We start from the raw sequence: 13,810 nt of genomic DNA, 5'->3' as shown, positions 1-13,810 counted from the left end.
TGAAAATTCCATTCCTCTACTGCAGCCTGAAAAGGGGAACTTGTGAAATTCAAATGGATTTAAAGTGTATTGTTTTAAGCAATTTTAATTAATTTATCATACCACATGGCGAATTGTGGTGCTGGTGGTGGCGGTGCCATCGATGGCATCTACTCCATTCGCCTGGTCATAGCAGATTTCTATATGGAAAAGCCCATATTTGGCCTGGATCCCTGCTACTCGGAACTGCGCGGCAAAGAAATTAAAAAGGTTATTCAAAATAAAAAAAAATATATTTAGAAGAATATCCTATTTCAAATGCTCTCTTCGAATAGGTGCCCATTATACGCATATTTGGTGGCAATTCCCTGGGTCAAAAGACGTGCATGCATATCCATGGCGTTTTTCCCTATTTCTATATACCATATGATAAAAGAGATTTTGAATCCTTGGAGCGTGGCATTCTACAGATAGCCATGAGCTTGGATAAGGCTATCAATATATCCCTGGGACAGGGCATCTCAATGGCTCAGCATGTGTTCAAAATACAATTGGTCAAGGGCATGTGGGTAATCATTTTAAAGGTAATCATATAGAGAACATAACAATAATTGGTTATTCCTAGTCCTTTCTATGGATATCATCGTCGGGAGCATCAGTACTTAAAGATTTTCATGTTCAATCCGAGATTCGTTCGACGAGCCGCCAACCTTTTACAGAGCGGAGCTATATTGGGCAAGAATTTCTGTCCCCATGAGTCACATGTGCCTTATATCCTACAGTTTATGATAGATTACAATCTATATGGAATGAGCTATGTGCACATCCCGCTGGAGGTTGTTAAATTTCGCCGCAAAAACGAAGAAGATGGTAAGAAAGCCACTAACTGATTACCTAGATTAATATTAACCCATTTTCTACAGTTATTCCTTATGACCATGTGAAGCCGCAACAACTGTTGGATCCACTGAAAGTCAAAAAAGTGGCTTGCAGTTCTCTGGAAGTGGATATCAGCTCGAATTTTATATTAAATCGCTTTCAAATGATGGTAAAGAAGTCTGGCAAAGGTAATCAAACGAATCCCGGCATAGAGGCCATCTGGAACGATGAGCAAGTTCGAAGACAAAAGATGCCCGAAAAAGAGGTGCCAAATAAATGACTTCCAAATGGTTCGCCAATGTAAACTAATCTCTATTATCTTTCTTAAGCTTCCTGCTCTGCAGTTGCCGCCTACTCAAGACCGTCCCCACATAGAGGTGGCTGAGAGTGATATATTTTATCGCACTGCTTTGGAGAGCAAGCTCTTGACCCTAGAACAATCGTCCATATCAGCAGCCGACCAAACATTAGCGGATCAGACACATCTGGGTACTTCACAATTGGCAAACTCCTCAAAGGAACAACGACGTACCTTCAATCTCCAGAAGTTGCTAACAAATGCAGTGTATCCAGAAGAATGTTCTCAAGATCAGCAGCATCAACTAATGAATGCTTCCTGCATACCAAATCATTTGTCCAACACAAGTACCCTAATAAGCAGTTCCTCTCACGAAGAGATTGAAGCATCTTACCTAGATGATACTCTGGTGGATGAAGAGCTTAATATGGGAGGAGTTCCCCACGAAGCAAGCTGTAAGGTTTTTAAAATTATTAAAACTTATTCGAACTCAATTTTCTTGTTATTTGCAGTTCGGGAAGAAGATTTGGAGCTCTTGGAAGTGCTGCAACAGCTAGAAGAGCAAAATGAGGAAGAACCAAACGATTCACCCATAGATTTGGATAGTTCATTGGCCCCGTTGTCGCAGCATCATCAAAAAAGTTTGTATTAAATTCCGTTCATAAACAATTTATTCTAATCTAAATATATATTACAGATATACTTTCGGGCCAATTAAAGGTGAGTGAAGTTCCAGTAGAAAATGAAATTGAAAGCAATTCCGAGGATGACGATGACGATGGAGAGCCTGCAACTAAAGATGGTAAACATGACTTCTCGATGGCCTTGGATGATATCGATGAGCTATTATTAAAGCTAACACAAAGTCAGCCGAAGATGGACATCCAAAAAAACAAATCTTCACCCAATCTACCTCAAATCGATGGCGTTGATGATCACCTACAAATGACTCCAACCAAACATAAACGAAGTCCTCCCAAGACACCCAAACCAAAGAGTGCAGCAAAAAAATATGCCCCATTACCTATAACCTTCACAAGCAGCTCGGGAAAAAGTAAGTCTGATGCAATTATTAGCGATAAACTAATTTCCACCACCAATTTTCAGAATATCCTGAGGAGAATCTTACGGAACCTGCAAAAAAACGAAACAATCCACGCTTAAGTCTCCAACTGGAACCCAAAACTCCGGGGTATGCTCCATTATTTTGCCTTTAAACTTCTCAACAAAATTTTAACTTTATTTAGATCACAAGTTTCACTACGCAAGAAACTAGCTATGAGTGAAATGCGACGAAAAAGCTGCGAGGATTCATTCAAGAAGATACAAATGGCCCAAGAGGAGTAAGAAAATCTTATAATATATATATTTCTTCTTTTGGACTAACTAATTGGTTAACCACATTTAGGTGTACGACTCCCAGGCGCAGTTCAAGACGTCAAAATCTCGACAAGACTCACATCATTTGTTCACTCACACCGAGGCTAAAAAATCCCTGTTTAGGAGATATATTTGAAACGGCCGATGGAAAAAAATTGTTGAGGAATCTGTGGATGGGGTAAAGAAAAGTGCCAGCAATAAAAGCAAAAAGAGTGATGTGGAGTTGGAGATAACTGATAAACCGAAGCCACGACGCAGTGCTCGTCATCAGAAGAATACAGAAAACACATCTGCAGGAACGGAACAACTTTTAGAAAGCTCTGTTCCAAAAGCAGTAGAGGAAAAAACAAGAGAAGAAAACAAAGAAATTTTCAAAAGCAACAAATTGACTCCAGCTGCGGCAGCTCCATCACCAAACCTTCAGTTAACTGATGAAAAGGTTATTAAACCTGCCTTAAAAGGCTGCAAATCCTCATCTGCACACCATGAACATACTAACAGCAAAGAAAATAGACCAGCAAGTGCAAAAGAGGACAACACTCCCATGAAGAAACTTTCATCAAGCGAGGAAGAAATTATAGAATCGGATACAGAGAATGACTTGCCCAAATTGCGCAAGACTCCAAATTTAAGACGTTTGCGCCAAAGTCTATGCCAGCAAAGGGCAACGGTTTGCACACCAACAGTGACTCCCTTAGCCAGTCCCAGTCTTAGCGAGGATTGTCAGACACCAGAGCTAATGCATAGCTTTTATGAGCACTCATTGATTATAAATAGTCCTTCGGTTTTGAGCGAGAATATGGATAGTTCACCGTTAATTACAATCGCCTCGAACTCGAATTGTGTGATAACACCTTTGCAGCATCCACCTACCTATGAGGAGGTTCTCCAAGGCTGTCGAAAATTGGATATACCGGAGTATGAGTTCCAACAACCATTCTATAGCAATCCTGCTGATGTTAGTAAAATAACCGAAGTCGGTTTTTTAGTGCTCCATGTGCCAGGAAACAAAATTAATGATTTGGAACCGTTTGAAAGTGTTTTAAGTGATCAAAGAGGTGGTCTGGCGGCATATCGTCGTCAACAATTGATAGACATAGCCGGACCGGCCATATTGCAGCGTTATCGTAGAGAGCAAGAAATAAGGGAATATTTTAGCACAAATCAAAAAGTGGTTATAGAACCAGTTCTAAGCGCTCCCTCCCGTCATGATGCTAAAGTGTGGCTAAAGGCCAAGGATCTGATGCAGCAACAGCAGCAAAGAGAGCACAAGGAGCTAATAGATAGTCCCATTAAGATCAAACGACAAAAGATTACCATGGTGATGAGGGATGAGGAAGGAGCTGATGCTGGCAGTGGCGATGAAGTTGATGCAGATATGAGTTTGACTCTAACTCCACTATCCCAAGTTGATAAACCCTCTCGTCGTCAATCACTGCGTCGCGGCATAAAGTTAGATTTCAAAGAATCAGAGGAAATCCAGTCCAGTCAGTCCAGTGATCAAAGTGTGTCTGTTAGAGCTGCCCAAGCGGAGTTGGATCGCTCCTCGTTTCTACAGCAATTGGAGGATGCACAAAATGGACAAAATGATTTGAGTTTTGGCCTAAGTCATGCCACATTGGATAACACATTTGGATTCAAGGTGAATCTAGAGAATCTCCAGCAGGCCAAAGCCGATATTGAGGTGAGTAATTAATATTTATTTTACTTTTTTTTTTTGGTTATAATCTCAAAATTTTCCAGTGTCATTACCTGACCATCCTCACTCTGGAAGTTTTTGTAGTGTCACGCGGAGACTTGCAACCAGATCCTTTGCATGACGAAATCCGTTGCCTATTCTACGCCATTGAGCACAGTTTACCCCAAACTGAATCTCAGAGTTTGCCTTCAAAGTGTTGCGGTTACATAATGGTGGACAGTCCTCAGGATATTGTGCCAGAGGGTTTTAATCATGGCCTAGATCGGGATATTGAAGTTCAAGTGGTAGCCAGCGAAGTGGAAGCATTTGAGGCACTCCTCGCATTGTGTGCACGCTGGGATCCCGATATTTATGCTGGCTATGAGATTGAGATGTCCTCTTGGGGTTATATAATAGATAGAGCCAAGCACTTATGCTTTAACATTGCTCCAATGCTCTCGCGAGTTCCTTCACAAAAAGTACGCGATTTTGTTGACGAAGATCGAGAGCAATTCACGGACTTGGATGTCGAGATGAAACTATGTGGACGCATTTTACTCGATGTGTGGCGTCTGATGCGCTCGGAGATCGCTCTGACTTCGTATACTTTTGAGAATGTTATGTATCATATTCTACACAAAAGATGCCCATGGCACAGTTCGCGTAGCCTGAGCGAATGGTTTACCTCACCCTGCACCCGGTGGATTGTCATGGAATACTATTTGGAACGTGTGCGGGGAACATTAACTCTATTGGATCAATTGGACCTTGTGGGACGGACCAGCGAGATGGCCAAACTGATTGGTATTCAATTCTATGAGGTGCTATCGCGAGGATCTCAATTTCGAGTGGAGTCCATGATGCTGAGGATAGCGAAGCCAAAGAATTTGGTTCCCCTATCGCCCAGTGTGCAACAGCGTGCTCATATGCGTGCACCCGAGTATCTGGCTTTGATTATGGAACCTCAATCCAGATTCTATGCCGATCCAGTTATTGTCCTGGACTTTCAGAGTCTCTATCCGAGCATGATAATTGGCTATAACTATTGTTTCTCCACCTGTTTGGGCCGTGTCGAGCATTTGGGACATAGTACACCTTTTGAATTCGGGGCCTCACAATTGCGTGTGTCACGACAATTGCTGCAGCAGCTACTCGACCATGATCTCGTCACCATCTCACCTTGCGGTGTGGTCTTTGTGAAGCGTGAGGTACGCGAAGGTATTTTGCCCCGCATGTTGAGCGAAATTCTCGACACCCGGCAAATGGTTAAGCAGTCAATGAAATTCTATAAGGATAGCTCAGCCCTGCAGCGTATTCTACATTCCCGGCAATTGGGATTAAAACTGATGGCCAATGTCACCTATGGTTATACGGCAGCCAATTTCAGTGGGCGTATGCCGGCCGTGGAAGTGGGTGACTCGGTGGTCTCCAAGGGTCGAGAGACTCTCGAGCGTGCCATCAAGCTGGTCGAATCGAATGAAGAGTGGAAAGTGCGTGTGGTTTATGGCGATACGGATTCTATGTTCGTTCAAGTACCCGGACGTAATCGAGCCGAAGCTTTTCGCATTGGTGAGGAAATCGCCCAAGCTGTCACCGACATAAATCCTCAACCAGTAAAATTGAAATTGGAGAAAGTCTATCAACCCTGTATATTGCAAACCAAGAAACGTTATGTCGGCTATATGTATGAATCGGCCGAACAGACGGAACCCGTATACGAGGCCAAGGGCATTGAGACAGTACGCCGTGATGGTTGTCCGGCGGTGGCAAAAATGTTAGAGAAAGTTCTACGCCTGCTCTTCGAGACGCCAGATGTGAGTCGCATAAAGCAATATGTGTGCCGGCAGTTTACCAAGCTTCTCTCTGGCAAAGCGAATCTGCAAGATTTGATATACGCCAAAGAGTTTCGTGGCCTAAATGGCTACAAGCCCACGGCTTGTGTTCCCGCTCTAGAACTCACACGCAAATGGATGCAAAGGGATCCGCGACGCATACCCAGGCGTGGTGAAAGGGTTCCCTACATCATTATCAATGGCCCACCGGGTGTTCCTCTCATCCGACTAGTGCGTAGTCCTCACGAGGTTTTGGCCAACGAAGGACACAAAATAAATGCCATTTACTATATAACCAAAGCCATTATACCACCTCTCAATCGTTGCCTGCTTCTAATTGGTGTCGATTGTCATGATTGGTTTGCCCAGTTGCCAAGGAAACTTTTGCTAATGCCTGCCATGTCGACGGGAAATCAACTGGTGCCTACTGCTCCTGCTGGCGGTGTAGGAAAATCCACCATATCCCAGTATTTCTCCACCACCAATTGCATTATCGACTGCGGGGGTCAGACTAAGAGAGGCATCTGTCCAACTTGTCTCAAGCAGCCACAGCGATGCCTGGCCACGTTGCACGATAAGATGGCCCGCCTGGAGCGCTCCTATCATTTAACTCAACAGATTTGTCAAGCCTGTTGCGGTCGTTTGGGTAATTTGCAATGCAAATCTCTCGATTGTCCAGTTCTCTATGTCCTGGAAGTCAAGCGTCGGGATTTGCAGCAAATTACACATTTTCGTCAATTAATCGATGAACATTTCTAAAGAGATTTGCATTTTTTTTTTTTATTTATCTGTATATATATATATATATATATATAGTAAAAATTACATTCAGCCATCTTATACACTACAGATACAGGATGCATGAAGTTAGTGTGAATATTGTTAACTATTTTTTGTTTGATGCCGTTAAAACTTGTTAAAGTTTCATCTACGGAACGGAATTTACCACAACTCCGTTTGATATTTTTTTGAATTTTCTTTTTCTTCTAAACTTTATTAATTATGCATGAAGAATGTGATTTTTAGATGAAAATAAATATGCCAAATGTAAACAATTTAAAAAAAAAGAAAAAAATGCTTTGTTTTACACAATTTTGAAGCATTATTTTCCTTTCACTAATAACAATCTAAAAGTACAAGTAATATTTAAGCATTTAAATTTGAAATTTTGCAACCATTTCGAAAACGATTCCAATAACAATTTTTAGATCAAATGTGAATAATAGTTTTTCGTATTGATTGATTATTTTTCAGCCCTGATTCTTTTTTATGTGTGTTTTTTCTTTCATTTCTTATTTGCATTGAACAGTAATTTTTTTTATTTTTATTTTACTAATTCTATGTAATGTAAATATTACAAAGTAAAATACATATAAATATATGCTCCCCCACATATGTATATATATTGAAAGATATACTCGTATACATTATATATGTATAAGTATATATATGTGTGTGTGGGTATGGTGTAAAAGTAGTTTCAAAAAAAAAATCAATCATGCCTTTTATAAGCTGACAAAACAACGAATGAATAAAAGGAACAAAAGTGGCTTAGATTAAATCTTCATCATCATCGTCCATTTCAAACATCAGGGAATTCTTGTTGTCCATCTCTTCTGCCAGCTCTCGTTTTTTGTTATGACGAGTCAAATCCAAGCCACTGTCATGATGATGATGATGCTCCTTGTTATTCTTGCAATATTGGGCCTAAAAGAAGAGTAAGAAGTTGTCATTTAATAAAGGTTTTTAAGTGATTGCTCTTAGGGTAACTAGCTAAACTATGCATGAAGAATTCTCTCCCATTTATGTGTTCATCTATGGCAATTGATTGCTCTTTTTAGAAGTGCCTAATGAATTGTTCTACTTTTTTTTTATAGACTATCACAGTTAGATCAATATAATGGGACTTCATATTACAAACTTCTTCAAAGACTTAATAAATTAATTTTTGAGGTTGACTAAGCGATATTTTAATTGTTCTCACCTCACCTTCTGATACAGTACTTAAAAGTTCCTTGAGAAATTTTAATCTGATGCAACTATGTACATATATGCCTACTATTACTCCTAGCCTTCGTTTTATACCAAATGTCCAAATGACGCTATATTCTAAAATTCTGTTATACATATTTCTTGTTCCTACTGTTGCCTCTAAAGATATAGATATTAAATCAAAATATTGGTTTAATTAATAATAGATAGATTCAAGGAAATTATTTTAGTTGATTTGAATAATCTGTGTATAGTCTGCAGTAGCATATAAGCAAAAGCTATTATAACTAGTCCAAAAGACATTTAGTTTCAATCAAATCAAGTTATAACCAGTTGGATCTTTCTTGATATTCACACAGATGAGATGTAAATGGAATCTTGTGAAATATCTAATCTAAATTAGCACATAAATATTATATGCGCAGAAGCGACAGATGATGTAAGTATGATAGAAACTTTCCTTTGCTAATTTTCGAAAGATCGCACCTCTTTATCAGACACCCAGCCACCCACCTACTAACTATCTAATTAATAAACTAGCGCAATCTATCTTTAGATCAAATAGAATAATGGAAACCAAGACGATTTCGCTTGAATCGTCTAATTTAATTAACGAGCAAATCTAATTCGGATTGCTTTCTGTTCTGCTGACCTTGTTGGCGGTCGCCTCCTCATAATCAGCTGAATCGCCCTCACTTAGACGCCGTTGTTGAGCACGCAATTTGCAATCGCGACGTTTTTGATTCTTCTTGCGTTGGCCCAAAATGCTCGAATCCAACCTACAACAAGGAGAATGAATTATGAGAAAAATGTTTTATGGAATTTTTCTTGAACTCTTACCTGAACACTTGCTTCATGATGTGATCATTAAATCTAACAGTCTTCTTGCAGCTCTCAGAGAGCGATGAATCCTCTTCGGGTATGCCACCAAATGAACGTGAAGCCTCGACCGAGCAGGGATAGGATGAGGAGCAGTCGTCTATTGAGGAGCAACTATCGTTGCCGTCATAGCGACTGAAACGTTTTAAAATTCCACGATGATGATGCTGCTCATGGCATTCGGAAAAGCTGCGCTGTTTGCGCTGTGGAAGCTTGAAACTGGCCATCGGTTGGCTATCCGAAGAAGTGGGAAGAGTCTCACAAGCGGATTCGGACAGCGAACGTTCCTTTTTATTGCGTTTACCGCGCTGCTTTTTAGAGGCGGACTTCTTACGCTGCTGATCCTCAGCCTCCTCAGTCTCACCATCCTCTGGTTTTTGCTGCTTTACAGAGTTTTGACCACTTACGGTGATTTCTAGAGAAGATTCTTGCTCATTTCGCTTGAATTGAATATTCCCGGGTTTGTCCTCATGGACAGGAGCCTCCTTCAAGGCCTTAAATTGACCATGTATGGCATAATCTTGCAAATCTTGACTATCTAGACCAGCTAGATAGCTTTCGATAGATTCACTAGACTTATTCAGATCAAGTTTCAGGATCACATTATTATCCCAAGCTTCAGCCTCGACATTCTCAATGATTAATTGCGATTCCTTGGCCGGCAAAGCCACATAGAAGGCATAATGAGTGGGATAATAGCCATTTCCCATAGATGCAAATTGTAAATGAAGACTTCTCTTCTCCTGGACATATTCAATGGAATCTGGTTGTACATTGGCCACATGCAAAGTAAAGGCCATGCAATTATCCAAAAGATTACAATCAAACTTTCCAGGCAATTGATAGTGTAGAGAGCTCTTAAGGAATGAAGGGGGGATTACAAGATGGTTTTACTTTTGTCTTTACTTCCTCCTCTTCTTCCGCTTCGATTTCATCTTCTCCGTCTTCCTCCTCTTCAACAGGAGATTCGCTATTGGAATGCAACTCAACGCCGCTATCCTCACGACTAAGCAGGCGAAGATTAGGCTCATTTGAACGAATTACAGGCAGATGGATATTAAGACGCCTCTTGTCCGTATCGAAACGTGCACGTCCGGATTTGTCATCCACGACATAGGGTAAATCCAATTTTAATCTATATTTGGCTCCAGCTCGTTCACTCAACAGATAGATGGACTTGGAGGTCACATCCAATTGACACTCGGCAGTGGAGCGCAGCAAAGGCAATTCAATTTCTACAACTAGAGCTCGCGGTTTGGTCACTTGGAGCTTGGCATCTAATTCATTCGTATATTCTGACAGATCCACATCATGGCTATACTTAATGGAATACTTGGGTTCGGTGAATTTGGGAGCTTTTGGCTGCTCCTTTTGCACTTTCATGGGTAACACCACTGGCTCGCCTTGGGCGGCAGTCGGTTTCGTGGGAAATGTGTGCTCTAGGGGATGAGGCTCCAGCTCTTCGTCCGTGGGATTCTTGGACAATTTCCTTATCACAGTGGGACGGGGAATACCCTTGTAATCCAATTTTGGATATTTGAGATTAGTGCGATCCAAATTGACCTCATATTCACGCTCCACAGCGTCCAGCGCAGTGTCTATCAGACATTTCCGAAATTGAGCATTTTTCTGTCCCAAATGCAATGCATCTGGATGGAATACCACATCAAAGACTTTGCATTGTTGATTCTTTGCATCGCAATCATCACGCGATGCCGTTTGGGCCATGGGTATGGACCAACTTAGACCACGATCCCCGGTATCTGGATTGATGCCCACTTTGCTCTCGGGACGAGCAATTTCCGGCGAGCCGGCTATATTGATGAAACATTTCTGTTCCCCGTCTATCGATGTCTTGACCACAAAACCTGGTTGCGGATGTATAAAAGTAACCTCCACTCCACGCTCCTTTTCCAATTGGGTTATCTCTTCCTCGTAGATTTTACGATTCTCTGGATCCTGAATCTCCTCGACGTAATCAAAGAAGAGCTTACGAAATTGCTCGTTACCGAGAGCCTCACGAATACGATCAAATTCGTCCTTGGTTATATCGATCGGTTCATCGTTCTTGTTTTTGTTATTATTTTTCAAATTGCTTTTCGAGTGTTTATTACGCGCTGATGCCGTAGAACCGGACATAGCTTTCTGAACGTTTTCTTTTCTCTTGGATTTTCACAATAGAAACCAATTTCACTTTTAGCACAATTTTTCTTTCCTTCTGTATTTTTTGTTTTCTGTATTTCACACTGTTTTATTGAGTAATTTATTTTAGTTTTGTTTGTGTTATGAGTTTTTTGTTGTTTGTGACGTTTGTGGGAATTTTATTTCTTTAACTGTCAGTTGTAGTTCTTTCCGTAAATTCTGCAATGAGAAATAAAATTGTTAATGTTAATTATGAAGTAACAAAGAAATTAACTTAGTTAAATACCCTCCGCAGTCCTTGCTCATAACAATTTTATATTTGTTTCAAACTCTTTTTCTCTCATAACCTCCAAACTATCACTCTGTCCCTTTCGGCTACGTGTAAGCAGATATGTATATTTGAACAATATATTTCAATATATTGTTTTCAATATATTTGAACTTAATAAAGGATACGAAAGGTTTCATAAGGATACTTTAACTTCTTCACCTAGCACTAAATGACATAGAGGTTCGATCCGGATGTTTTTTCATAATTTATCTAACAAAGGTTTTATCGTTTATCCCATCAATTCGGCGACAGGACTTACATCGATTTAGCTACACATGCTGATCAAGAATATATATATTTCATGGGGTCTGCGTTATAACCACTTCACCAATTTTAGAATAACCTCTGCAAGGGTACAAGAAAATGAATGATGAAATTTCAATGAAATTAGTTGTAAGAAGAAATGTTTGGTTATAGTGCAAATCTGGGAGGGTTGGAATCAATACTATATATGTATATATACGTTTTGTTGTTCCTGCCTAATTGTTAATTATTTTCTAATAAAAAGGGGATTTCATTGATTTGTTTAATTTATTTCTAGAATATTCAAGGCAATTATTGCCCTAGGTCTTCAAAATAAGCTTGTCTTATCTATTAGATTCACCTTGAGTTTCTTTTATTTAAAATTATCAATGAATAAAAAATTCTAAATCAATAAATACTGACGTGTCCCTCTCTCACTCTCTCTCTGAGTAAGTTTAGACTATCATTTAGTCTTGCAATAAATAAGCATCGACTTTGAGTTACCTTCATGAGAAAAGTTTCCTCTCAAGGTTCTCTATGTGAATAATTCAAATTAGGTTCAAACTATTGATCATTCTAGGACTAGTCACCCCTAATTGGCATATATGTAAATGTATTTGTTGTTATGAAGACCAAAACCTGAAGTAAAGAATTGAAGCGTAACAGAACCTCTTCAAGGTTTTTACTGTTGATTTGGAAGATAAGGATTTTATTAGTCTGATTGGGATAGATAACAACAAATAAATACACTTCACTGATAAAACTGAAACATCGTAGTTGGAACATTTTTATCGCTAATCGAAAAATGAATAAACCCTTTTGGCTGATGATCGTCTATAGGGTATGCATAAATTTTGCCGGTAATTTGTGCAATCGAATGTAATATTCTTTTTATTTAAGTCTTATGCAAGAATTTGATAAAAACAGAACGCCGAGAAAATAGGGAACACGCGGTTTTATTTTTACATTTTTATTTAAATGTTTTGATTTTTCTCGTTGTTGTTGTTTTGTCTTTTTAGCAATAAATTTAACGTACTGCGTAGTTTAGAAATTTTTGTTGTTGTTTTTTTCGCCTTCACTCTCTCGTTCTTTGCTGTTCGTTCGGCTTGTCCGGCAAGAATGAGCATGAACCGGCAAATACGCTATAGAAAAGTGTTTGGGGCCTGGGGGCCAGAAGGGGGAACACTATTGTCGCGAAGTGTGCGGGAGGAAGGAGGCCGTGTCTAGATAACCACTTGCCCTCAATTGTTTGTGTTTGCTGATGTTGTTAGTCTCTGGGATAAGGAAGAGGGGCAAGCAGGAGGATGAATGGAGGTGACTTCTCTGTCTCTCTTTGCCCCCCACACACAAACACACACACACAACCGGCCAGTGCGCAATATTAACAGTTTTATCTACACTAGGTGGCTAGGGGTATAGCAGCTGATTGCATGTGTATGTGTGTGTGTGTGTGTGTGTGTGTATAGGGAAAATTTTGGAAAAAGGGGCAGGAAAATTTTATCACAGTTACGTGACTGAGAGCACATGTTCCGCAAGGGTGCTGGAATGGGGGGGAGGAAAACTCTAATATTTGATCAATACCAAAGAAAATTGCTATGAAAAATAATTGATTTTCCTGAGAATTAAAATAAGTTAAAGAAAAACTTTGACGGGCAGGCCTAACCGGTTGGAGCTCCAGGAAAGAAACAATTTATGCGACCCCACGAAGAATAGAGTGGACAAAGCAGGGGGGATTGCTTCGTTTTCCAATAAATATTTGACTTTCCTCGGCTTCAATTAGATAAGAATAACTCACCGGTTAAGAAGTGTATATTTAAAACGCTTTTTAATGTAATTTTAATTTATAATTTTTCCAGAATTCTCGTTCGTTGCCTCGCCGCCTGTCTCTTAAATTTGCTCTCAAAAGTGCGGTCACACTTAGATGGGGTTAACACGGTGGCGCCACAATAATTGCGATAAACTATCGATGAATGCTCAGGCATGGCGATGAACTATCGATAAGAATATCAAACTGTACAGAGACCCTTCACGTGCCAGTGACCCTATAACTGTACAACGACTCTAAAAACTCCAGTTACTACAAAACTGTTTTGAAATGAATGTTTCATATTGATAGAAAATTGCTTGGGATATAATATCATGAAAAAAGGGATATCATGTAGTTTTACTTAACAAAT

General features: G+C 39.9%; 2 protein-coding genes across 2 annotated transcripts; one reads left to right on the top strand and one right to left on the bottom strand.

Moving 5' to 3' along the window:
• The first annotated feature begins 12 nt into the window (after positions 1-12).
• On the top strand, positions 13-7,179 carry PolZ1 (DNA polymerase zeta catalytic subunit). Its single transcript, XM_068292131.1, is given in 12 exon segments — positions 13-249; positions 315-544; positions 605-849; positions 903-1,123; positions 1,188-1,611; positions 1,669-1,797; positions 1,854-2,210; positions 2,264-2,348; positions 2,404-2,499; positions 2,565-2,710; positions 2,713-4,220; positions 4,280-7,179. Coding segments are annotated over 12 exon segments (6,111 nt in total). The 5' UTR covers positions 13-105; the 3' UTR covers positions 6,806-7,179.
• A 244-nt stretch (positions 7,180-7,423) lies between these two features.
• Positions 7,424-13,559, bottom strand: Nop17l (Nop17 like). Its single transcript, XM_068292130.1, is given in 5 exon segments — positions 7,424-7,753; positions 8,691-8,817; positions 8,879-9,789; positions 9,791-11,278; positions 13,429-13,559. Coding segments are annotated over 4 exon segments (2,460 nt in total). The 5' UTR covers positions 11,057-11,278; positions 13,429-13,559; the 3' UTR covers positions 7,424-7,597.
• Positions 13,560-13,810: the final 251 nt, after the last annotated feature.

This window comes from Drosophila tropicalis, unplaced genomic scaffold (genome assembly GCF_018151085.1).
Source record: "Drosophila tropicalis isolate 14030-0801.00 unplaced genomic scaffold, ASM1815108v1 contig_593, whole genome shotgun sequence".
NCBI classification, from domain to species: Eukaryota; Metazoa; Arthropoda; class Insecta; order Diptera; family Drosophilidae; genus Drosophila; species Drosophila tropicalis.
The sequence above is the reverse complement of the archived record's forward strand: the minus strand, read 5'-3'. Positions and strand labels throughout refer to the sequence as shown.